Consider the following 26,993-nt stretch of genomic DNA (forward strand, 5'->3'; position numbering starts at 1 on the left):
TCTGGAAAATATTCTCAGTCTGATGAGATCTCTCAGGTCAGATTTTTGGGTGATCCTGTGGGAAGCCAGGAGTTGGACTCAATGATCTTTAGGGGACCCTTCCAACTCAGGATATTCTGTGATTCTGATTCTTTCACTCTGCTTGCAATTAATACTTAAGGTAAAAACTGCAAGACAACCACCCTCCCCTCAGTTACTAATTTGATACTTTTTTCTTTCTCCTCTCTTTACTATTCAAATGACCCAATGAAAATGTTGCTGCTGATTGACCAAAGTATCTGTCCTTATAGGTACCAGTCAGGAAGACAGATGGAATGGAGAGCTATTGGAAAAAGCTACTGACAAGGTACATACTTATATCCTAATAACTGGCATTAGCTTCTGAAATCACATACTGTGCACAGTGAAAATCATCAGTGCAGAAATTATTATTGTAGCTAAGAAGCAATGCCTGAAAAACACTATTCATTTTAATGGCAAATTGCTGGGTAAGTTTCAAAGCTGAAGGAGGAACAGTTGTAGTTTACATCATTCCTGTATAAAGTGATACAGATTTACAGGATATAAAATATTGTGTCCCACACAGAGCGAGTACAATTTAGGTTAACTCAACTCTTGCTCAATGAAAAATTAGTTCTCTTCTACCATGGAAAACCACTGCAAAGGAAACAGAAGGAGGCAAAATGAAAACAAAACAAAACAAAAATCCACTAACAAACAAATATGAGCAAAAGATAAATGACCCACCAAAAAATAAAACGGACTGTATTTATAGTTGTCATTTTTGCTGTCCTGTCCCAGCTGAGAGGTATAATGGGGCTCTTTATTAGAAACTGAATAGCAAAAAATACACTGCAGAACAGTGTTTGCTCTTACATATGCAAAAAGATAGAGCCAACACTTCTAAAATATTTTATTCATCTAGTAAAAGATACATCCTAACCTGTGTTTATTAACCAAGCTAGCTTTACTCACCAGTATTTCAGATGAGTTTTAGAAGAGAAACAGCATGCAGAAAGTCGTCACCTCTGCTAAAACTCCTTACTTGGACAAAGGCACTTATCTTGAAAGTTGACCTCATTTTGTTATGATTATTGAAATGCTGCATTACCTGCAACGTTTACTACCTAGAACTCATTGCTTGCAACAATTGAGCAGTAAACATCATTGACATGGATGTGTACATTTTGCAGTAGGTTTGATGCCATAACACAAATGAATGAAGCTAATGAAGCTGTCTACCTCATGATTGTTTTTACAGTTCACATCCAGCCGAGTTCACAGCATAGCAGCAAGAAAGGGACATAACAGAAGCATTTCACAAGGGCAATTTGAAAATGTAATTGGTTTAAGTCATTGTCAAAGCCAACAGGCGTACAAGTTTATAGGATAACTGTAAGAGGGCACAAATACTACTGGTATGAAAACTACCTTGCATTTAACTACATGGAAATTAGCATGTAGTGGCAGGATAACAACACAGTGAGTACCATATCATTACAAGATTATAGCCTTCTGAACCCAAAGGCAAGAATACAGGTTATATGCTAATTAATTTTGGATCTACTAAAGGTAATTACATAGCAATCTTCATGTAGTTACATGGTGTTTAATAGGAAACCCTGTTAACTAATCATATAATTAAAGAATAATTGCATGATTCTCCTGCCCCGTGACATCTACAGTGGCCAGATGAATTAAAACTATTGGATTTTCACAGTACAGACTATTATAAAACTTTAGGGCAATACCATGCCTCCTGACATATTTATATAGACAAGAAAAAAGTACCAGAAGTCAAGCTATTTGCTGCTTTCTCAGCACTCAGAGAGCAGCACCTCACACACAGAACAACCATTCATTTCCACAAGATTACTTAAAAGAAAATCTCACTTGAGTTTTTCTTTGTTTTGCACTTTTCCCTATGATTTCATTTGCTGTATCCTCTCAGTCATGGCCACCCCCTCTTCTCTTTCAGGCACCTATTGATCATTCACCTTCACTTGATCAGAATTCAGAATTATTTTTTTTTTAATTTTTTTTTTTTCCCTTTCCCATTTTCTGCTTTCTTTTCCAGGGGTCTCTCTTTGTCTCATCTCCTTTCTGCTGAGAACACTTTAATGCAAGTAATAGATAGGAACATTACTGGAACTCTTCCATTAGACTTTCCAAAACCAGAACTGCAGCCAGAAAGGCTCCTCCATGTTCTTTCCATTAGCCAAACATCCTCTGAATTTCTTCACCAAGAGTTGCTCGCTGCTTCCAAATTCTTTTCTCGGTGCTGGTACCTAGGCATTTCTAACAATTCCTACCAGGTAACACCACTGACCACAGCAAAAGTTGCACAGCACAGCCAGCAGGAAAGAGGAAGACACACAATGTGGATCAACACAGAATGCTGGTTAGAATGCAGAAGATAACTTGTCACATGAACTGCTGATGCTAGAAAAATTTTGTCACCAAAATGGGGTGGAAAATGGGAATTTGCCAGAAAACAACATTAAAAATAAAGTCCAGTACATAAACATGTTTACATCTTTTAAATTATTATTATTCTATATTCCACTTCATACCAACCAATGTTGGAGTTATACAACAATATAATCTACAGCAAAAAATAGAAACACATCAAGAAGATCCAACCCCAGATCAGCATCCTTCTGCAATTCAGTTTCAGTATAGAAGAATTTTCTGAAAGAAGAAGGCCTATCCAAAAATTTCCAAGCATACAAGAAACACAAAGTGTGTTTATGTGGTTTCCCTACCCTGTTGGGGATACAGAAATCTCCATTCAATTCAAAATGTGAAAGCAAGTGAAATGTCAGACTAATAAACTGCTATAATGATCAATCATCCACGATACCCTGAATTGTGAGAGGACTGCACACTCTGTCCAGTTTTAAAATACCACGTCCCATTCACTGCCCTCCTGAAGTTTGACACTCAAACTGTTGCAGAGCCCCGCGGGAAGGAAAGAAATGACCTTTTTCTTATTTTGTTTTGACAGACCTCATTCGGCCTGACCAGCACACAGCACTGTGAGTGGGTGCTGCCCATACTCAGTAAGTGACAAAAAAAAATAAAGATTGGTATGAATGACAAAGAGAAGGTAAGCTCCACAAAATGGTAGGCAAAGCTACATGTCAGAGCAATGCCATAGGAACATCTGAATACATAGAGCTAATAATATGTCCATAACATGGGAAAGACAAAACAGAGTGAAAGTGATGACCAATGGCATGATTGAATACAGGCAATGACAGCTTACAGCTCTATTCTCACTTTTTAAGTATTAATACTTTTTAAGTATTTGTTGACCCTCTGTTTCTCACAGTTACAGAGCTCCATTTGCCTCACAATAACCATGGACTCAGCAGTCTGCTGTCACTCTTCGACTGACCACAGCAGCCAGAAGAGTGAGCTATGCTGAGGGACAATAGCTCATGTACACACATAGAAAATCTACACTGATTCAGTGTTCCTTATCTGCTGAGCTTCTCTAGCACCTCAGTGGGACATACAGCTCACATCTGAGATTTGAAAGAGCAGAACAGACTGGATCCACTCTACTGCTCCAGCATGCCAGTGATGCTAGGAAATACCATTCCTGTAAGTAAAGCTGGACCTCGCCTTTACATTGTACAGCTCCTAGAAGAGATACCACAATGCTTATAAAGTTTAAAGTTAGGAGTAGCATCTTCTATCTTCTGTTAGACCTCTTGGTGGAGTTGGAAAGATGGGGCAAGGTTTTGTCTTTCTTCATATCAACAGCAGTTCTGCAACACTGAGTTGTATACTGAAGCTTCTGTTTCTAACCCAGAGGCAAACTTTTGGTGCTGAGAGCTTTTTAGCTTTTCCAGTTCTCCTTGCTGATTCCCTAAAAGATAACTCTGCACCTTCACACCTCATGGTGTCACAAATACTGTCATAAACAGAAGCAGCCTCATAGTTCATGGCTGTTATTTATAGCTTGATATAATAGTATGTGCAGGTTGAACTTAATGAGGCTGAAACTCCTTGGTTGCACCCCACTGTAAATTGGGGGCAGTTACAGTGTGTTAGGTATCACACTCAGCATCATACTGTTAGCACGCCAAATCATATCACATGCCCCTACTAAATAATTAGCACTTTAAAAAACAATTATTCACATAAATTTCAATCCCTCCATTCTTGGTATAATCCTGGTATAAATGCAAGTTCAGAGGTCATTGCAAAAGTAACAGGAAGCGAGAAAAAAAAACAACAACTAAATTCTTTCACAGCCATTTCTACCTCAGAATTGGAAGAAAAAGATGGCTGTGTGCCAGCCATGGTAAAGTACTCCCAAGTCTCATGGTGGGTTTCACTTCCTGGATCCCTGAGCATCTAATGATGGTTCAGAAAGAAGAAAACAAAAGCCTGTGTGTCAAGAGAGTTCCCTGAAAGGTAATGTGGCACTGAAAAATTATGTCTGATTGTGATGCATTTTGGCACTGAAACAAGTCTGCTGGTCCATCATACTCACACTACACAGCAGTTCCCACGTGTTCAGAATTAAATGGGCAGCTTGCTAACTAATAGTCCCCTCAGAACAGGAGAACACATTTGCATACGGACTTGGCATCTTGGTTAGTCACTGTTGAGACAAATGAGTGGACACAATTAAGTAAACTTAAGCAGCAAGCACAAGTAGCCCACAGCATTACTTCAATCCAGACATAACAAAGACTTATTAATTAACAGCAGTGATTACTAGAGCCTAAGAGGTTATGAACATCTCTTTTTTTCTTTTTTTTCTTCATGCTAAAAGTCTGTTTACTATGCTGATATTGACATTTTTCAGAACTGCAAATCCATTGTGTTAGCACACAGAAATAAGCTTCCAAAGAAGATTATGGGTTATTAAAGGACATTAGAGTGAAGAGACTGTGTCTGTCTTCATCATTTTTCCTCTGCAGCAAATACATCCAGAATTTGGAGGTGAATAACCCACTCCCCAAAGGCTCATGATTGCCCTTCAGACCCAATGGGGAAAATACCAGGAGAAGTCAGCAGAAGTTGGGGAAAGGAAGAACTTAAGATATTATCCTCTCCATCTTTTCCTCTCTCTCTCTTTGCACCACCTTTGGGATGTCATGATGCAGTGTCACAACAATGATTTTTGCTCCAAAGCCATTACATTAGTATCTTCTTTCTCCTCAATACGTGCAGCCCTTGATCACTGCCTTTAGCAGCTCTGGAGCTGTCTGAGAGTGCCCCAAGTCTGTTTGCTCAGATGAAGAATGCAGTGAGTTGAGAAGCCCTGCTACTCACAGACACAGGGCAAGTGGTTCTCCTAGATCTTGAAACAATGTCTAGTCACCGATCTAATCTGTGTATCAAATATCCTTTACCTCACAATTTGATACATTATTTGCAAAAACCCCAGAAGCCCTGGCTGTGACTAAGAAGAGTACAGGTATTGCTGTTAACATTACAAGATTGCCAAAACTAGGCACATCAGCATCTATTGAAATAGAAACTGGCTGATCATTTGGAAAATGCAGGCTCTGTGCAAGCAGTCAGTCACCAGGATTTTGGGGTGGCAGAGGCTGACTACAAAACAGCACAAGAATCTGTCAGCAGTAAGAACTGTCATTTGCCACAGGAAGCTCTTTGGGTCATACCTCTGAATTTATACAGAAAACACAGTGACTCACTTGGCAGCTGTGATCAAGACATTTTACGTGGACAGAAGCACCAACCTTAAAGTGTTTGGCAGAGACCAGTTATTAATGCTCATGCTGTGAATATGTTTCCTTGTGTGTCCTTCTTTTCATCTCCCTCTTTCCATCCTGGATGGAAGTAGCTCACCTCTTTGCCCTTTACCACACAAAGGCTGTTGTTACTGAGGAGCTCTTTGTGCTAGCACTCTTTCATCAGACCAAGGAAAAAGAAATAGCAAGGAAGTACAAATAGGAAAGCAGTTCATGTGAAGAAATGCCCTGAACAAAAAGTCAAGAAAGTAAATTCATATGACTCAGTCGTCCTTTAACCTCTCAGGTTTCTTATGCACATTTGAGACACTGCCTGAATCCGAGGATACAAGAAGCACTGCCAAGAGGAACAGTTCTAAGAAAATGAAAAAGCTCAGCAAAATTTCTTCATGTGTAATTAAATTTGAACCTTTAAATTGTAAACGTTTACAAACCTAGCAGAAGAAGAAAGGCCCAAGGCTGGGGAAACAAAGGCAGGGAGTCTGCGTTTATAAGTATTTAAGTTAAATAAAATGTAATTACGTGGCTAAAACAAAAACAACAACAACAAAAAAGAGGCAGGGAGAGATGAAGTTGTATATAAGACATGGAAGTGATTCCTGGGTCTCTGAACACCTGGGGCCCATCTAACAGGAAGCAGAGCTGGGACTGAGAGATGCCATTTTAAAAGGAAGATTGAAGCACTGGTAACTGGGGGATCAAAAGCGAGAAAGTGGTAGGAAGGAGAGGAAGACAGGACCTAGATAAAAGGAAAGAACATATAAATCAACATGTAAATTAATTGGGTTTCATTCAGTCAACATATATTGATGAAACATTTTTCCAGGAGGCTCCCAGCCTTACGGCATCTGGTACATCAGAGGTACAGCTTCAGTCTTAATGTTGTCAGTAGAGATCTGCTTAGTACAAAAGAGCAGAAATTGCAGTAATTCACATGCTGCATGCAGTCTTTGCTTGCATTCATCCAAGTGTCAGGAGGAAGTTAGATGCAGCATATGGAACCCATCCAACACCTGCACCTGACTGAGGCTGCAGCATCTACACACACTGGGGCAGACTGGGTCTCCTGCAAAAGTAAATTTGTACTTGTGGCAAGTGGCAAGGCATCCCAGCAGGGTAGTTTTCTGTGTCTGTAAGAGAAAATGAAGATGTCTGCAGCAAAGTCACCCATCTTTTCACTCAGGTCCAGCTATTTCAGGAGATGTGAGCACCATCAGAGAATCATTTTGTCCAAGATCTTAATTCACTCAGTACTTATAGTTTGTTGCATTGCAGCCAGTCTGTTTGCTACCATATGATTTCCTCGTTTATTGATTAGCCTTATATACTGCCTTATTCATCCAACAGCTTCATTAAAGTAGAGAAACACAAAAACCAAATCCTTTTTGTGTCCAAGCAATAATTTAATAGCAATGTGTTTTTGCCCTGTATCTCAACAACATGTAATTTTGCCAACTTTAGCAATTTCATTAAAATACTCCTATTTTTTCCCTGTACACTGCAGTGCTGAGAGTTCAATATTACTTAAAACAAAATGGTTTGATCTCCAGTAGTAGAGATAAATTTGTGAATAAAATCTAAACAAAACAAAACCAAAAAACCATTGGCAAATATAAGAACTTCTGGTTTTTATTTCTTTGTCCTTCCTAAGCAGATGGTGGGTTTTGTGCAGTTGATGGTCTGCAAATTCCGGTTTGGCAGCAGTGAACCAGGAGCACTTCAAGTCAGCATTAGCTCTTCATTTTCTGTTCTCACCTTCACTTTTGTTTGCCCAGAACTGGAGGTCACATCGAGAACTATGTATCAGGTGTTTTAAAATACAAGCCTTTTTGATAACCTTCATGCTAACTTTATTTTAGCCACCGTGACCTCTTTCTCCCCTGGAAATAAAGCCAGAAAAGGCCAGCAATGACACACACCTCTCTTTATTGCATCAGGTGGTGACAGGTGAAGTCTGTGAGGGCTATTTGAAAGCTGTCACAGGAGAGGAACCCTTTGGTTTCTTTAGTAACCTGGTTTCAATTGGGATAAAACACCATTTTGCACTTTTCCTGTCATTTCTTGCTTAGCTTTAATTGTTCCAACTTGTGTGAAGACTCCAACCACATCATCTCCCTTGGCCGTCACTCAGATCCCAGCTTTGATAATGCCGTCTATAATTTGTTTAAAGCCAAAGGTCGGGAAGGAGACTTCAAGATTTAAAATTTCCCATTAATTCGCATAGTGCAGAAAAATCAATACTCAGCCAATGTTCAGACACCCTGACAGGCCCTGTACACATTGTACCAGCTTGATAATCGTTGTAATTTCTCTAGGAGGTATGCTATGCATATAGGGGGGTATATCCTACATAAAAGCACATTGGAAATGGAGAGATTATGACTAGCTCATCAAAGCTCTGAGCCACAAGGAAGCATCCTCAAAACGCAAACCCAAATGGTAAAAGAACAGGCTCTAATTAACCACATCTCAGTGTGGAAACAAAAAATCAGTAACAGCTGTAAGAGAAATCCAGATGGCTGCACTGTTGCAGGGTAAGGCCATCATTGTAATGCAAAATCATGAAGCACAACCAGTACCGTTTTTCCTTCTTTAAATTATTCACAGTGTGACCTTCCAGGGTGGGTTCCCAATTCAGCATTTCACTGTCTCGTTGTCATTAAAGGATGTTTTCCCTGACCTTTGCAAAGCTTTCCCTTTTGTGCTGCACTACCTGGTATCTTGGCAGAAAATACAGGTAATCCACAGCAGATATATAGAGGAAAAAAAAAAACAATGAAAACTCCATCTATTTTCCTTGCTGCCTAAAAAGACAAAAAATTATCTCCCATACACAAACTCTGAATGATTTTTATAAAAATAAATAAATAAAATCATTTATTAAACAGCATGTGCTTATTAATGAATTTCAAGGCAACCAGATGTAGAAGTCACTTTCAATATGTTGTTGAAGGCACTTATATTAATGAGCATAAGCAGAAGCATTTTTAGATGTTCATTTGCACAGGGAGAACACTACAATATATTGCTGTACCAAGCAACTTTGAAGTACTTGTGATGGATAGTTAAGTATTCTTCTTGAAGAACAGCTGGCAGCATTTGTTCATACGTGCTTGAGAGAGCCCTTCCTTCTCAGAAGGGATGTCCACTCACTGTTTTCTGAATCAATTGGTTGCAAGCTTCTATAAAACAGCATTTCCATTTTCACATGCGTCATATCCAGACAGCCTAATCCAGTATAAATAATACTATTTTTAATAGAGTATTTTAATTGTTCTGTAAAAGCCATTTAAAATCACAACCTTCTTCCTTCTTTTGTTATCTCTGGTATAACAGAAAGAGTAACTGAGAGAGCAATCAGATAAGAACCTCCTGTCAGAATGACAATGAGGAGAGAAGAACGGTTCTCTTAACTAAAGGAACAGGAATAATCAAATTCCTCTGAAGTGTTGAGGCAGGGTTCTCATTTGGTTATTCTAGCACAACAGCTGAAGAAGATATCGCTTATCTTACTGCTCTTAATAAGTACAACTTGTTCCACAGAACAAACTCACAGTTACCAAAAGGGACCACAAAGCACAGCAGCAACTTCCACCACACGCGGTGCAGGCAGCAACGCCAGCAGTGCTCAGTCACTGGCATCTTCCAGGGATATTTACAGCCAGATATATATGCAAAGTAAATGTGAAAGCGTACCGGTTTTAGGGACAGTAGTATTAGGCACAACACATATGTAAATGTGCCAAGTATTGTGTCCTTGTACAAGTATGCTGAAATTATAGACACAGAGGAATCTGAAGCATAAAAGCTCCTGAATAGTTCTGATAGCACAGTGTACATCACTTTGTAGAAAAAGGTTTACATCTTCTCAGATCCGTTTGTTCCCTGGAGCAGGTATTCTCTCTGGCATGCCAGATGCAAGCACATGGGTACCTTCTGCAGAAATATTATACCTTCCAGGCATGCAAACATCAAATATTGTGGATGCAAATGAAAATGGTATCTTTGTACTAACTGCAGTTTAAGGTGGTTGTATTAGAGGATGAAATCATTCCACTCCTTCTGTATGTTTTTGTAACATTACAAAATTGGGCTGTATCCCAATTTTCCTCCTGGCAACAGCTATCTAATCCAAGCTGTGATCTATGCCATCTCTTTGCATTTTATTTTAGCAATATAACATAAAGTGGACTTCCCAAATGACATCTACCATGACATAGTGAGAATTTTTCTCACCTCTGCTGTTTTGCTACAAATCTGTTTGTTTTGCAGATATCAGGAGAGGAGTCCAGGGACATCTGATCAAGCCATCTCAGAACAGGACCACAGGAATGGAGGTTACAAGGCAGATTTCTTACCCAAGAGCTATTTCACCCAGCCACATCAACTGCACTTTAAAAAGGGATGATGAGGGGATAAAATTGTTCCTTTTTCTTCTTTTTCAAACCTCAGAACTAGCATAAACTAGATCAAAATAATGTAACAAATGTAAGTTACAGCATATCCTGAAATATAATTTGTATGCTTTTAGAACAGAATGTTACAAAAACGGACACAATCAATTACAGTTTGATTTTGAAGCAATTATATCTGGTATATATCCTAACATTAAATATTCAGCAAAGGAGTTGAAGCATTTGCACACCTATTTATTTTTGTCATAGCATTTCAAAATCAGGCACAGAATAGGAAACAGACATAATGTTAACAATGACCAATGGCAACATACTAGAGTTGAGAATAACTGTTCTTATGAAATAAACAGTTGGAATACATTCAGTTTTGAAAATCACAGCCTAATCGCTACCAATTCTATTTTGATAAACACCTCCATATTTAGAATAAATAAATGTATTTTTCTTAAACAGCTTCTTTAAACATACTGCATGGGCCAGCAATAAGCATGAAACTTAAATGGAACTTAAGTTTCTTGGTATTTTCATTAAGACAACCAAGAAAAATGGGTATTTTCTGGTAAAGAATAACGGAGTCTACCTCAAATGAATATACTACCTGAATTAGCACTTTCTGAAGTCTTTACCTAGATGTTGCTGCTGGCTCCAAAGCCTCCTGGTACTTGGAACTAATGAGTCCTGCCTCAGTGATCCCTGTTGAGTAACTGAGTCATTTAAAGAAAAGAAAAAAAAGGGAAAAAAAAAGTAAGAAGTGGGGAAGTTTTACTTGCTAAATGATGAAAAACAAAAGAAATTCAATGAAAAGCAAGTCACTGACTTCTGGAAGGGGCAAGTTTTACAAAAGAAAGGGAGCTCAGTGTTCCTTTTTCTCATATCTGTCTGTTCAGAGGCAGTTTACATGCGCGATAAGTTACAAAGAAACAATTCAGCACATTTCTGACAAATATAATCCGAGTTTTTAATCCTCTTAATTAGCATCAAAGATAATTAGATAATCACGAGATAAATAGTGATGTATTCTACTCCTCTACAGCCACAAATAACAAGGCCTAAGAAATGGTAATCATAATGCCACAAAAATGTTCCTGCAGAGCTGCTGGAAAGTTTAGCACAATGGCTTTACTCTGACACTGACAAAAAAAACCTTGGAAACTGTCACCATTTTTCCCTCCCACATCTTCCCTGTACCTTTCTAACTGGTCCCAAGGAACAGGCAGGCAGTACAGGCCAGGATGTGAAAGGGATCAGCAATATTTGAACTTGCTTCAGAACCTACAGAGAATGAAAGAATGCAATCCCATTACAAAGACACAGGGATGGGTCATACCCTTATTGTGGACTACAGGAGATGAGGTGCCCTTGCACAGCCCATAACCAAGCCCAGGGCTGGCAGCCTGCTTTGTCTCCCAAGCAGTTCTGGTATGGGAAATTTTCCCAGCTGGGTGACACATTAGGAAAAGCACTTTCTTCCTGTAACATCCCTTTTATAGTTCTCACAGTGAATTAATGGGTCTGATCTTCTCTCCTGAGGGATTTAGGTTTTGAGCCCCTACACTGCATGGAAGGGGCTTGGACCAGGATTTATATCACATGCACCAACGTTTACAAAAAATGTTTTGCAGTCCAGATGGGCATCCTTTGTATTGCTGTCAGAATCAGCACAGCAGACTGCAGTAAGTCAGCAAGATGCTGGGGGCTCAGAACAGAAAAGCCCTATGCCACATTCGCTTTGCAAGAAACTGGGCAAGTTAACAGCACTGCACAATTGAAATACCGCAACAAACAGTGCTGCTCTGCTGAAATCTGGATAGGTCTGCAAGGAGGGGCATCCCCCAGAAACAGATGACAGACTGCAGGTGACTACTAATTGCTGCAAACACACTTAAACTGAATCTACCACTCCAAAAGCAGTGTGATTTTCTGCTGTTGTCAGATCACTTGACTGTGCTTACATCAAAACAACAGCTGAAATAAACATAATGACAAACACTGGTAATGAGCAGTTAAGACACGTTTCAGAATGAATTAGCTAGGATGGGATTTCTGCTCTAGTGGAATCGCTGCTTCACAAGACTATCTACCACTACCTCATTAAAAGAGCACCAACGCTCAAAACTCCTTCACTGGAAGCACAGCCTGAAGTGAGTCTGGCAGAGTACTCCTGTGTGAGATGGTCAAACAGGGCAGCCTCGCAATCTGTGCCTCCCCCACACACATGCAAAAGTGTGCCCCTCAGATTGGAGGTCAGTTAATTAGTCAAATTAACGTCACAGATGTCTTATGGGACAAAATTTCTGGAGGTCAACATTCAGGAAAAGGCTTTAAAGCAATTGCAGCTGTTGAGCAAAATTGTTTGTATGCAGTAATGCCAATAAATAGATCTTGGCCAAATTGTAATAATCCTCTCAAAGAGGAAGACATTAATTGCTAGGAAGTGTCATTGCTGCCTGACTTGTCAAGCAGTAACTGGCCACCTACAGCGACCGTGATCTGGTTCTCCACAATACATCACAGGAGTAAAATTAATTCCTATTTACAGCAGAGTTTGAAAGTCATAACATTTCTAATCTGCAGTGAGATCACCACTCTTACAGCCCAGCTTCAAAATGCCAGCTTCTTACCAGCTCTCCACTCTAAGGCAAACAATAAATCACTCTCTCCACATTTATGTTGACCACCTCCCTGCTTCCATGGATGCCAAGCTCTGTTTTTCCCTTTTTCTTTATTTCAGAGGTTCTCAGCTAGGGAGCACAGGTTACAGAAAACAGACATTTGATATGCCACATCAGAAATTACAGAACTGTACTGTCGATAGTTTTCCTCATTTTGTTTCTCGGCTGAACATATGAATGCTATCTTTAAAAGTTCTTTTATTACGAATGACATCCTCTTTTGAAAAAACTTGGAGGATAGAAGCATATCAGAAACATCTTCCATTTTTGCTATAAGTATTGCTTGATTTGCACACATTAGAAATTAAAACTTAAAAAACAAACGAACAAACAAACAAAATAAATCATATACAACCTGAGTATGATGACGCTTAATTATCAGGACATACTCAATCCAATTGAAGCACAATATATAGCATAGGTATAGATGACATGCCAGGAATCTTCTCCTAATTCCAGATATACATATGGTAAGGATACAGTTCATCAAATAGGTAGGCCTTAAAACACTAATTCACCATACTGACTGCCCTTCCTTGAGAGAAGGGCAGAACAGTACCAAGGTTCCTGGTTTCCTTCCTGTTCTAGTAACATGGAAGACCATGTCCTCATGACATGTAATCGCCCTGCAGCTATCCAGGTGTCCCAATGCCCTCCAAAGTCCTCCCTAAGTCCTCCAAGGGAAAGCAGGCAGCTTTCCTGACAGCTCTGCCATCTCCATGCTCCCCTGCTGTGCCTGAGTGCTTCCCAAAGCAGGAGTTACATGGTGAAGGTTGCTAAAGGGTCATTCCTGGTGTCCCCTCACAGCTGCAGGTCTCATGACCTGTGGTAACCTCAAACATGAAGGGCCAGGCATGGCTACAAACAATGCAGCACTACTCAGCTGGAGAGCAAATCCAAGCAGCAATCCTAGTCCACAGCAGTCAGGTGTGGTCAGGTGCAATTAAAGAACATCATTCCTAAGTATCACACACAGCAACTGGGCTCCAATGCAGCAAACCCCAGCCAGTAATAAATGGTGGCCAGTGCCAACTCTGGCTCCCAGATGCCATACAGTCTGGTAAGATACACCGATACATTATAAAGTAAATAGATTCCTGTTTCCCTGGGCAGCACAGATCACAACATGGAGAATAAATATTTCAGTGAGTCACTTCCTGTGTGGGGGAAATGGGAACACAGAGTCTAAAGGTTTAATGCTGCCACAGTTCAGGGTGTGACTTTTCTCCATATCAAGTCACAGACAACCTGGAACCTCCAAGGCACAACTTCAGTGCTGCAGGCTCCTACAGCACTGAAAATCTGGATTCAGTAGACCTTTACTATCCATTGCTGTGACAATAAACTCCCATGCTTCTCAAATGCCTTTCACATCCCAGGTGCCAGTTTGATACTGTTCTCATGCCAAGGAAGATAAGGTTAATATGGCATTCATAAAGACAGAAGCCCAGAGCTTTTTAAGGGCTATGTTCCTATTGTCAATATATGACTAACTACTGGCTAGCAGAGTTTCATCAAACTATTCAAAATGACAGGCATCTTTTCTTACTGTAGTTCTCCAAAACAAAACAGAAAATACAGGACAACCACACTGTTTCTCATTTTGTTTTGAAGAAAATTCTGTAATTTCACCTCAAAACAGCAAATTCCCCCCTTCTAGCCCCCATACATAGACCCATTTATTTTTATCTTACCACCCAGCACCAGTAAAGCACTGTAAAGGGAAACATGTAACAACTTGTATAGTGCTGACTGAAAAAAAGGACAGGAATAGATGAAACTTCAGGTTAATTTATTTCAGCCTATTTTCTCAAGTGGCATTCTGTGGCAACTGCTGTTGTTTGCTTGCATTTTAAACAGTTCTCTTGTAAATATACATTCCTGTAACCTCTGTACCATAAAGAAACTGTGTCATAGATCAGGACTCCTGATGGACTGCAGTTATTTGACCCTTCTGTCTCTCTTCATTTCTGAAGCACCAGGATCAATATGTCTCTGTGATGCCACACATTTCCTATGAGCACAATTCTGTTGAAGCAGAACAGGTATGCTCTGATTTTATTTCTATCAGTATAAATGTTTTATTTCCTCTCATACGCCATTCCAGTTTACAAACTACTTAGACCTCCTCTGTTCTGCCCTGACCCACCGGCCTTCACTAAAGGTGTAATTCTACTTGTAGTTTTGCTGTACCAAACAAACTCCTCTTGCTTCCTGGCATGAGGTCATTCCAGGCAAACATTGGCACTTCATTGCTTTCCATCCTCTCATCTGCTATTGCGGATTCATATGCAGTGTTCTGTACACAAATACTGACGTTGAGCAATACTTAACCTGCATGAGTCATACTGCGTGAGAAGAGCAGAACTTCTCAGCCAGTGGAAAGTAATCCATTTCCACAGAAGAGTTTGTCCAAATGTCCTTACTACTCTGCAGATCTGTCTTAAAAGCTGTGCTTAAAAAGTACAAAAATAGAAATACTTCAAATAAATACCTCTGCCATGTATTGTTTCCAGACCTCGTGAACTACCAGCTCTTGATAATTAAAAGACATTTTATCAGCAGTTTCATTTTGTACTATTGAAGACTTATTTCCCATCAGGGTAACAAACCCAAGAACATTCACAGAGACAGATTAGTTTCTACACCAACCCAAAAGGAAGGACAGCATTCAGTATCCATGAGCGCTATCGCCTCTTTCTCTGGAGTAATAATTTTATAGATGTGTTACCTCCCAAAAGGCGAGGAAATCCGCCTTCAAAATAAGAGCTTTATTATGCAGAGAAATTAAGCAGCAGTAGTAGTGAAGCAGCAGTATCTATGTTATATAAGAAATGTGTTAAACGCACATTTATAAAAAAGTGCAAACAAGCACCAAATTCACAGGCTTTCTAAAAGCTTAGTATATTATAGCATTACAAAAGAGAGGTCAGTAGTGCTGGCACTCACGAATAAACACGGGTTTGTTAGACTAGGTTTTCAAAGCCTAGACGCTCAGGAGGCACATTTTCCCAGCCTTTTAATGCTTGTTTTAAAAAGTAACTCTGAAATAGCCATTGGGTCCTATTATCCAGCAACAGGAAGTGGTGCAAACCCAAATCCTCCCTGGTTCAATCTTGAATGTAATTAATTAGAGGCCTCAAGGTATCAGAGACAAAAGCCTGTTTATATGGAAATTCCTCCTCTAGAAAGTGGCAGGCAGACACTTCCTGATCCAGCAGATAACACAGACTCATCCCTGCCTGTTCAACCACCCGACAGTCAGGTCTCACATCACCACCATAACGCTCACGTTCAGGCTCTTCAACTTTTGTTCTTTTTAGCAGTTTCACATAATTTAATGTAAAAATATTTGTAACCTTTACATGCTGGAGGAACAGCACACGAGCTCGCCTTAATCAGCTTCTCACATTTTATTTCAACTAAAAAGTGGCCAAACTGGGCTTTAAAACTGTTAGAGCATTTCCTCAATGTCAATTTAAAAGGAAACCCTTTGAAGGGAAAAGTGCTCCAGTACCATCAAAAAGTCATTAAAAATAAATACATTTCAGAAAAAAAAAAAAAGGATTCAGAAGGTTGTATTCTTAAAACAGCCCCCATGTAGTAACAGGAAGCATTCATGGGGGAGGCAAGTGTGAGAAGCCTTCTGCCTTTCTCTCGGAAAAGACGAAACAACCTCTGGACCACAGGAAATAACACAAGTTTTATAAAATCCCAGTGGTGTGAGTGAAAGCACTTCAAATAAATCTGTGAGTCCTCAAAACAATATTAAAGGACAACAGATGTTCTCCCCACCAGCTTGTTCGGAGGCTCACGTACACCCTGGGAGAAGCCATTTATTTGCATAGATTAAAGTGGGTACTCAGATCCAAACTCATATAAACAGAGAAACAGAGCAATAGGTGCATAAGGAATAACAAGCTCTGCCTGTCCTCTTTTTGCCAAAAAGAAAGCCTCATTGAATGTGTCAAGATAATGGAAAAATACAGATCTTTACATATACACATTATTTTCAGACTTAATATCTTTATAATGTAAAACAGAACCCATATAAAAGATAAGTCTTAAATTTAGCTGAAAGCTACTTTTTGAATGAATTTTTTTCTTTTGCTGATATGTGGGCTGACATACTGGTGCCTTGGCTGCTATGCTGCCTAAATAAAAAATAATCATCATCATAAGGAATAACTCCTGTCATTGAAAGTCAGTTCTGAAATTGAATCAGCAATTGAGATCCATCTTACTGTCATGCTCCTTAAGCAGAACTGCTCTGCCTAAGCATCTCCATCAGGAAGCATTTCTGCTAAATAAGGATAATGACAATACAGGCCCAGATGGGGCTGCAAGATACTCATCCGGCACTCAGGTACCAAACCCCAGAGCAGAGTTGTACCATCTTCCCTTCAGTCTGTGAGCAGCCTGTGGCTGTGCACCAGACTTCCCCTACCCATCAGAAAATGTTATTCAGACTCTCATTTGGCCAATTTATCAAAAACGCTGCAGGCAAGGATCAAAGTCCAGTTCAAGTCATTAGGCTAAAAACACTTCCTGCAATTACGACCATGTTACTCACACTTTTAACAAGCAATATGGCTTTATCAGGAGAAGCAGTAAATTCTCCTTGGGTCATAAGTGAAGACTAAGCTGAGGAATTCCCTAAGTGTAGGGGTTGCAGATTTGCATCTTCTCAGACACTGCACAGGTCTTTGTGCCTTCACTGCTGTTCTTGTGAAGATGCAGGCATGGAGACACTACCAAAACCAACACCTGGAAAGAGACAAACAGAGCCTGGCTCCCCTTATTAAAGGAGTGTCTTGGGTACTCAAGTACAGAGCTCACATGCCAATCTCAGGGCTGTGTTTGCTATTGCAGTGGTTCTGCACAGCTGGGGCACCTAAATCCCCTTTATCTCATTGCACAGTACAACAGGGGCCTTTGCAAATCAATTCCACAGCCCCAAGAGTTGCTCACAGCTCTTTAATCTTTCACCTAAGCAACAGAAGGCTTTTCCTTTGTTATCATTCTCCTGCTGATTCTCTCCAGAACCAGCAAGTTGGGTGTTATCAAGGCAGAGTCTTCAGGGAACCCGGAGATATTCTCACTGGCACTACCCCCCTTTTTTTCTCCCCCTTGGCTGCAGACCTCAACATGCACTATGGGGTCCAGTAACCACCAGAGCACAGCTGACCAGCACACCAGCAGCCCACTCCAATGGCTCCAGGAGAATCATGATCAAAGACCAAAGGGAGTCAGGCACAGATGAGAACCATTCCCACAAAGGGAAGGACACTGTGGAGGGATTTGTCTGTTGTACTAGTCCCAAGTGAGCCTCACTTGAAGCAAATTCAGAATTCAGATTTACTTCTTTCTTGTTGATACACTGAAATGAGCTGCTTAATCCCCATGATCACCAATCAGAGCAACCAAAAAGTGCTGTAATTTAAAGTCTAATTGAATTAGTAGAGAAAAAATTGATTTGTAAACTACTTTCCTCTCACAACTTGAAAGAACAATTAAAGTGTCACAGCTATTGTGAAGAGAAATTTAACATCTGCAAGAATGCACAAACCACAATCTTAAGTGGCTTACCAGTTTGCAGCAATCAGAAGGTAGCAGTAGAAATTTTATAGCAAAATATTTCACCAACACGAACAATTTCATACCTGCTTTGAGCTTCAACTTCAGCAAAACTGATGTTGTTGAAAGCCATGAAACACAGTGTGTTAAGACACAGCGTGCTCCTCATGAAGGAACAGCAGGAGTTATCCACAAGCACAACTGTGCTCATGACCCAAAGAGCAGCGTGCTGAAGAAGACAGAAGGAACTGCAGCAGCTCACACAGGTAGAGCAGCACTGCAAAGCAATTTGGCAGCCGTGCCCTCAGCACACACAGGAGATGGCACGGGGTAGCCTCTGTCCCTCTGTCTGCATGCCTCCTTTGCCTGGTGAGATGCTGCTGTCTGTAATTGCAACTTACAGCACAACAACCGTCAGTTATTACATGCTGGTAACCCATGATCATGGTAATTCTGCAAGAAGTCTTCCACTGCTCCTGAGCAAAGAGTATCGAACCCTGCAGTTCAGGAGAGATAAGTCCTATCGTTAGGATTAGCATCTTTACAAGAAAACTACAGTGGTACACTAGGAAATATCAGACAGATGAAAGTAAAATATTAAAGCTGGAAAGAGCAAACAACACTGTATGTCAAGTCTGTGACCTTATTTATAAATGTATGGTTAAATGCCAGTGCCTCCTGCTCAGCCTCTGACTGATCCAACTGCCAACCAATAACCAATATCACTGATTTTATGATCTAACATTTGAAATCTCGTGCATTGACTAGAAGTCATTACTATTTAATTAACAAGGTACTCTAGAATTTTTAAAAATAACAATAAATGTGTTTCTGTAACATTAAGTCCCAATAGACATGGCACCTATTCCCTTCAGTTCTTTTGCAGGAAGAGGCCTCGGAAATGTGTTTCTTGCCCATGAGAAATTGAAATGTAAAACAACTATGATCCCATTTTAAGTTTGGTTTGGCCACTGTTATCCTTAAAATGCAAAGATGTCCCACCTACTCTGATGGTCCTTCATGCAATTATTAATATACTTTAAATGACTGACAAGTTTCAAATCAATAAATCAGCTTCCAACTGCTACACTGTCCAATCTTTCCCCAAAAGTACTTATTAAATATGAATTTTCAGACTGGATTAGAAACTGATTACATGTAAGGATAACTCCCTTCTGTAATAAAAATGCATTAAACATAGTTCTACGGGTAATAGTTTCAACACTGCAAAGACAACAACTGGTCAAAAGGAGGAAAAGTAAAAATTAGTACAAGTATAGAAATGCTCATTGTTCATCCAGTCTCAATAGGAACTGCGTGTCAGAGGCATTCACAAACCTTCTTGCAAATACCACAGTCTTTTGCTAAAAAAAAGTCAGGAATCCCACTTCTTTTTTTCCTTAAATGACTGTACTACACCAAAACCATCACAGGGTTATTTTGGACGTAAACATCAAATACTACAACAGGTAAAACACAAGTAAATAATGCATAGAGAAAATTCAGAAGGATGATGTTATGAGTGGAATAAAGAGCAGAACACTGAGCCACCATTTATTTCTATAAACTCTAGTCAGCAACTGAAAGGGTCTGAGTATTTGTGCCAACTCTACAGGTCTGGGATAACATGTGACAGAAAAATAAAACACAGATACAAGACCTGATGAGGGAAGGCACAGGAGAGGCAGCTCAACTACACATGTCAAGATTGACTTGAAATAACTAAATAAGCAAACCAAGTTTTGAAGCACGTCATTTACATGCTTGCAAATTTGATTAAGCTTGAAATGTGACCCATAATTTATGCCCCTCTCACCAATGTAAATTCTGGGTACCTAAGATTCAAACGTTCCTAATGTAAATGGATACTTTTTTTCTTTTTTTTTTAATTATTTTTTAATCTTTTAGAGCTTCAGTAAGGAAAATCAACTAATGAAAAATGTATGAATAATTATTTGGGTTACAGGAAGAATCTGTGTCCCACAGAAGTCAGTAGCACAGAATTCCTTAGTGTGGAGAATCTCCCAGTGTAACTAAGATTTATGTTTAAGATGCCTATACTTCACATTGTGTAGATGAAAAGGCCCAAATGCCAACTCAAACATCTAATTGTAGACAGAAGCTCATTCCCTGGAGGCATATTCTTTTACTTCAGCACATCAACACAAGAATAAATATCACAGAATGTAAGGCATTAAGATAACAAAACCATAAGGGCCAGGCAGTTTGAAGACAAAAGTCTACCCTCCTTCAAAATTTTGTCATTACACTTAAATTCCAAGTTGCTGCACTGTAATAGGAATATGCATTCATGAATTTAATTTATCTTGATCGCTTACGTCCCCTGGCAAATCAAGCTCTGGAGTTTACCATGAAGACCTCAGTTACCTTGTGTCCTGTCTGAGTCTATTATAATGTCAGGCAGTCAAGAAATGAGCCTAAGGGTCATGTAATCCATTATCCAGTAAACTGAATTACTTCATGATTGAACATTATCTAATAACAAATTAATTGGTTCATGATCCATTACACTCAGACTATATGTGTATCTTTTATTTTTCTTTTAAAGGAACAAAAATGTACTGCAGTTACATAACTGAATTTTCTACTTAAGGTTTTGCAAAGGTTACAGTCATTTTGGTAGTTAAGCAAGTGAAAAGCTGAACCAAAAATTACAGAAGTTGCAGCATTGCAAATGTCATTTCTTAAGCAGGACCTACATCTTGGCATACTTCTCATCATGCTGCTTGGCTGGACAGGCTGTTTTCCATTCTTGACCTTAAAACAGGGCACATCTGAAAGATGTACTTTGTCCCTTCTTGCTTGATAATGTTACAGTCCAGCAGTTAAATATCATCTATCATCTTCTGCATAATTGAATCCATTTGGGCACAGCCAAATAATGATTTGAAAACCATTAAATATCATAATTGTAACTTAAACTGTGATAAACTAAGTCCTAGAAAAGCTCTTTGAAAAAAAAAAAAAAAAAAGTGTCCACACCATTACACCATTAAGCAGCAGAACTCTTGCAGTAGTCACATCAAAAGATCACTTCCTTGGTAAGCCTGTGACAACCTGTTCAAGCTGGAGGTGCTGGCAGTCGCCTTACTATTTCCACAGCTATCTTTAGATACGCTTTAGCCTGTAAAAACAGAAACATATAATCAGAATTTTTCAATATAAAACAATACTTGATGTCTTGTTAGGCATATGCTTTTTCATGCACATTTAAAAAGAAAAGCGTCTTCTATTCAGCTAGTTTTGTGTTGAAGAAAACTATACACTACTACATAAAATTAGTACAAGCATTATCTAAATATCAGAGTGAATGAAACTTCGGCATTATTTTTTGATAGAATTTTTAACGATCTGACCTCAGCAGCAAACAATCGAAATTTTGCAGGAGGTGAGGCACTGAAAAGGAAGGGGGCTCTAATCCCGCAGGTCCTTTTAGTTATAAACAACCCTCACCTCAAAGATAGATGCACCATACACAGGACTGAGACAAAGAATCAGAGAAAATAATGGCATTCCAATAAGAAAAATAAGATTATTAATTCATTATGCACTTAAAAACAAACAAAAAAAATCATATTTCCAAGAGACTGGAAAACATATAAAAAAAAGTTCACTCTCACACCAACCTGAGATATGCAGGTTGATGCTCTAAGTCAGAGGGCAGAAACCAAAGCTGCAAGACTATCCAGAAGTGACCCAATTCAAGCTTGCTTCTCTTTTAACCTCTCTGACAAAATGGCACAGCTGGGACCATAATCAATCTAACATCAAATATTCATAATCCTACTGCCAGAAGATGTATATAGAGATACTACTCAAGCTTTAATGCAGCATAAACTACAAAATTAAAGACAGTTAATTTCTTTATCAAACTCAACAACTGACAGATTGTTTTAGAAAGGTCTCTGATATTGATATAATGATTTTCATGTGAAACAGTATGTGTGTGGGGTATGCGTGTACATATTTACCATGTATGCTTTTCAGAGATTACTTCCATTGTTAAAATGGACACCTTATCTATTATTTGAATTTGTCATGCCTCAATTTCCAGCTGGTGCATCATGTTTGCCTAGTAAAATAAAAGATTCCCCTGCTATTCAGACTACATACACTTTGTTAGACGGTAACCACAGCAATTTTTCACCTCAAATAATCACTCATTTGGAGCCTCTCTTATTTGGCTCTGTGATTTAGATGTGGTAGTCCTGGTGGGCCTTAAATATAGCAAATCAGCTGACAAATACATAAGGTTACAGCTTGAGGAGCAGGAAGAGAAAGGTCTGTTTCCCACTCACACCATGAGCACCTGCTTCCTGAGCACAGTAACAGCCACTTTTTGCAGGCAGCCCCACTTTTCTCTTGTTCTCTTCCAAGCTTTGCTCCTCATCTGTCAGTTTGCTTTTCTGTCACTCCCAGACTCTGATACTCTTCAGACTAAATCAAATAATTCTTGGGTTTGTAAGGAATGCAGGCACCATCTACTTGCAGATAACAGAACACATCGAGTGCATTATGACCATAGCAGAGTAACCAAAGGCCTTAATCCTAAATGCTCTGGACACACAAGTTTCTCATGCAAGTGGCTATATCAAAGTCCAGTGAGCAATCTATATTTGTTAATCATGTGATTTAAGCCTGTGCTCAGCTTCATATCCTCTTGCTGTACAATGACAAAGCTAAGACTTATTTCAAATAAGAGCTATAAGAGATTCTGACATATGGCCAAAAAAGTACTACTTCCTACTCTGAAGTTCAGTGTAAGAAGAGTTTTTTGGGTTTTTTTCCTCCTTATAATCAACTCTGAATATTAATATTGACCATTAAAGAGAATCAAAACATAGTTCTAATAACATGATGACTATGGGTTAGAATGTCTTCAGAAGACTGGTACCATTCATGTTTATTTTTTCCACAGGCTTACACTACAATGACCTACTTAGGACTCACACTAACTACGTGTCAGAGGCTTCTTTAAAACCATTAAGCTGTGTATCACCACTCATAAAGCAGGGCTAAATCCAGGCAACACACAGATAACTGAAGATTCTTTATGGGGGAGTCTGAAGAACTGAATTTTGCTCAGCCTTCTGTATCATGGATAAGTTGGCTCTTGTTTCATAGTAGCTTTTACATCCCTTAGTACATACAATGACAAAACATCTACAAGTGAATTATTCTGTCTTAAGTAGTCAATTATTCACAGATAAATGGCACCAATTAGAAAAAAAATAGATACTATTTCTTCATCTACTCTAGGAACATTATGTATGTTTAAAAACAATCTATACATCCTCGTGGCTACTTAGATCATACCAATACATTGCAGAGAATAAAAAGAAGCATGGTTATTCCCAAGTGAGTTATGCTGTTAGAATCCATAGGATCTCACAAAGAATTATGTATAATAGAGGACTTAAGAACCATGGAACAGATATTGCACAATGGAGACAATACTGCAGCTAAAACTGAAGTGGGTGTAAGTGTTTGGTCATTTTAACATCTCCTGGTTGATTTTGATATGTTCTCCAGACATCTCCTTCCTTCCATTTCTGCAATAAGTTATTCTGTTCTACCCGGTCACCTGTGAAGTAACAGCTGTGGTACTTGCAAGGTCCTTCACTAGAAAGTACAGTGGAAATCTCAGTCATTTACATACAAAATAAAATATTGAAAAAATAAATGTTAGCTTAATAAGACTGCACCTGAAATCTTACAATATTACTTTTCTGGACCACATCATGACAGAACAAATACCCAGGGACCACCGATCACAACAGAATCTACTCAAAAAAATTAGAAAAAAAATTTAAAGTGAGACATGAGAGCAAACACTGGGTTTTAGTTTATGAGGAACAAAAGCTTTTATTCCAGGGTAGAGAAAATATCAGCAAAAGATTTGCCCTTGTTAAACGATAATTCACAACAGACAAGTTAAAATTTTCAAGTAGAAAATAAACAAGGAAAGCAAAAAATATCAGCCAGAGCAAAGGCTGACTGAGCTAAGGACAATAATAAGAAATTTAAAACACCAGTCAAGAAAAAAAAAATAGCCTTCCAATTCTGTAGACATCAGCACAGCTACAAAGGCTCAGACCAAATGCCAACCTAGCAGTCTCTCTTCAACTGTGGCTGATGACAGAAGCCTCCAAAAGAATAAGACTAGAATAAGTGAAGGATACTTCCCTAGGATTCCCTGCAGGCCTCCAACTATTTGTGACTCAGGAAACTCCTGAGTGGTATGTCTATGTATAAGTGCTATTAAACTGACTTTTCTTATGATGCTTTGCACTCCTGACTGTGGCACTACTGAGCATCAAGCTGATTTCTTCATAGAACTGCAATAACTTCAAGGTGTTTATCCTGCTAATTGAGAGCTCTTTACTGCTTATGTAAAGTGATATTTTCTCCTGTACGCATAAATTTGTGGCAAGAACTTAAGTTACAATTGTGTAATTCAAAGTAGTCCTATAGGTATAAATGCAGTGCAGTTGGGTAGCACAGCTGTGTTGATGAGCAATGTGCATCTCTGTGTGGTCTAGCTACTCCACAGCTTGAAATTTGCATAAACAGAATAATGGATCAGTTTGGAACAACAGGTCAACTTGAAAAAAGGTGACTGACTGAAGTTAAGATGCCTTTGCAATTAAGTATTTACACTAATTGGTGTTGGAGTGCACCAGGTGGGAATTTTGGACTATTCTCTTGAAGAGTCCCACAGGCAGCTCCCCCATAGCACAGATCAATTCATGGGTTTTAATGAATCAATTAACAACCAGAAAGGAAAACATGGCCCCTTTCTGAGAGTACCCTGGCACAGTTTCTGCTCCAGAATTGACTATATCGTACATAGATAAACACACACCAGAAATAGCTCCTGCAGCTGAAGAAATTTTAACAGAGGACAGTAGTTTTGTATGTAGTTTAGCACACAGTTCAAGTTAGTCAACAACAATGACCAGGCATATGCTGGAGTAACAATGTAGATCAATGACTAGCTCCACTGTTAAAGTCAAACTAACCAGTGGTTCAGGGAGGCTCATTTGCTCCAGATGAAGACACCGTCGACAAGGACTTCCATAACCATCCAGGCAGCAACCAGATAACATTCTTGGGAGATCAGATTCCTTAAACACTACCCTATTTCAAGATCCCAATAAACTAGATTTTTCACTCTCCCAAGCAATGTTCACAAGTGCCTGGGCAAGGACCTCATATTTATGTATGCCAACTTTCATTTGCCATTTATTGGATCTGCCATGCAGTAACAGGAGTCTCCTGTCACAACCCCCTGCAAACCAGCACACTACTACTACTTACTCCACCAGTAATCAGACTTTGACTAAATCAACAGTTTCAAGTCTTTAAACAAGTCACTTGACTATAAGTGAGGACCTGTCTACTAGCAGTAGCATACATCAACGTACAGAAAAAGTCTGGAGAGAATCACATTAATCATCAATACACCTTTTGTTAAGTAAACACAACTCTGTATATATTGAGACTTTCATCCTACTTCACAATCTACTTAATGCAGAATCTGAACACAAATAATAGAGCTTGGTTCCACTATTTACTCCATCACTACTAAGCAAAAGAAGATAGATTGCAGCCAAAAATGGAGAATGATTTTTATTTCCTTTTTGGTTGGCAAGATAAAAGAGAATGAGTTTAGTCATCACTGACAGCCATTTTCATTTATATAGGTTAAAGATGAAGTTCACATGACAGTTTTTCCATTTATGGTTTGGAAGCTGTAAAGGAATAGTTTATAAACTTTCTGATCTTTTATTTGTTTATTTTGCTGATGGACAATTTATATTTAATAGTAACACATAAATTTGTTGGAAGCCAAACATCCTCCCTCTTTAAGAGCATGAAGAGGCACACAGAAGATTGATGCTCTGAAAGCAGACCAGATTCTTTTGTTACAAATGCTGAAGAGGTTGGGCCTGAAAGCAGCACTCACAAGAGTAAAGGCAGAGATAGAAGGTGATGTTCAGAGTCAAAAGAGCTGATAATGGTCATGTGAAACTACTCACCTCTCAAAGACTTGTACAAACACTGTCAGAAAAGACTGCAGCATTTCTTAGATGACAAAACATCTTAGGACTGAGGGGGCGCAATGGATGAAGTAACTAAAGATAGCACAGATCTTGGGGTAGGAACTGGAGAACTTGTAATGAACTTTGTCAGGAAAACGACTGAAGAGTCCTACTTTGCTTACATAATCAGAATGTCCCAGTTCATTACTCTGCCATGGAATAATAGACACGTAGTAGAATTAAAATACAAGTGATCTTTTTATTACCTCTATTTGATTAAGCCCTACAGTAAAACTAGAGAAATGTAAGCCTTTCAGTTACACTGAAATTCCTTTCAGGTATTTAATTCTTGAAAATCTTACCCCTGAGGTACGTATGCATCACTCCTAAAGAACCTGCAAAATAACCTAACAGCTTATAGCTGACTCTGTTTCCATAGGTTGGCTTGGCTTGACCTGCTAATTTGGCTTGCAGTTCATTTTCACTGAAGTATAGATCTTAGGCTGCAAACAGTTCACAGTGTTT

General features: G+C 39.1%; 1 protein-coding gene across 1 annotated transcript in view; it reads right to left on the reverse strand.

Annotated features, from left to right (window-relative positions):
* Nucleotides 1–20,934: 20,934 nt before the first annotated feature.
* The window catches only part of NUBPL (NUBP iron-sulfur cluster assembly factor, mitochondrial), a 76,731-nt gene continuing 70,672 nt past the window's right edge, over nucleotides 20,935–26,993 (reverse strand). Inside the window, exon 11 of the mRNA XM_072337010.1 lies at nucleotides 20,935–21,547. Coding sequence (XP_072193111.1) covers nucleotides 21,485–21,547 — 63 coding nt within the window. The 3' untranslated portion in view covers nucleotides 20,935–21,484. The remainder of the gene's footprint in view (nucleotides 21,548–26,993) is intronic.

Source organism: Excalfactoria chinensis, chromosome 5, assembly GCF_039878825.1.
Source record: "Excalfactoria chinensis isolate bCotChi1 chromosome 5, bCotChi1.hap2, whole genome shotgun sequence".
NCBI lineage: Eukaryota > Metazoa > Chordata > Aves > Galliformes > Phasianidae > Excalfactoria > Excalfactoria chinensis.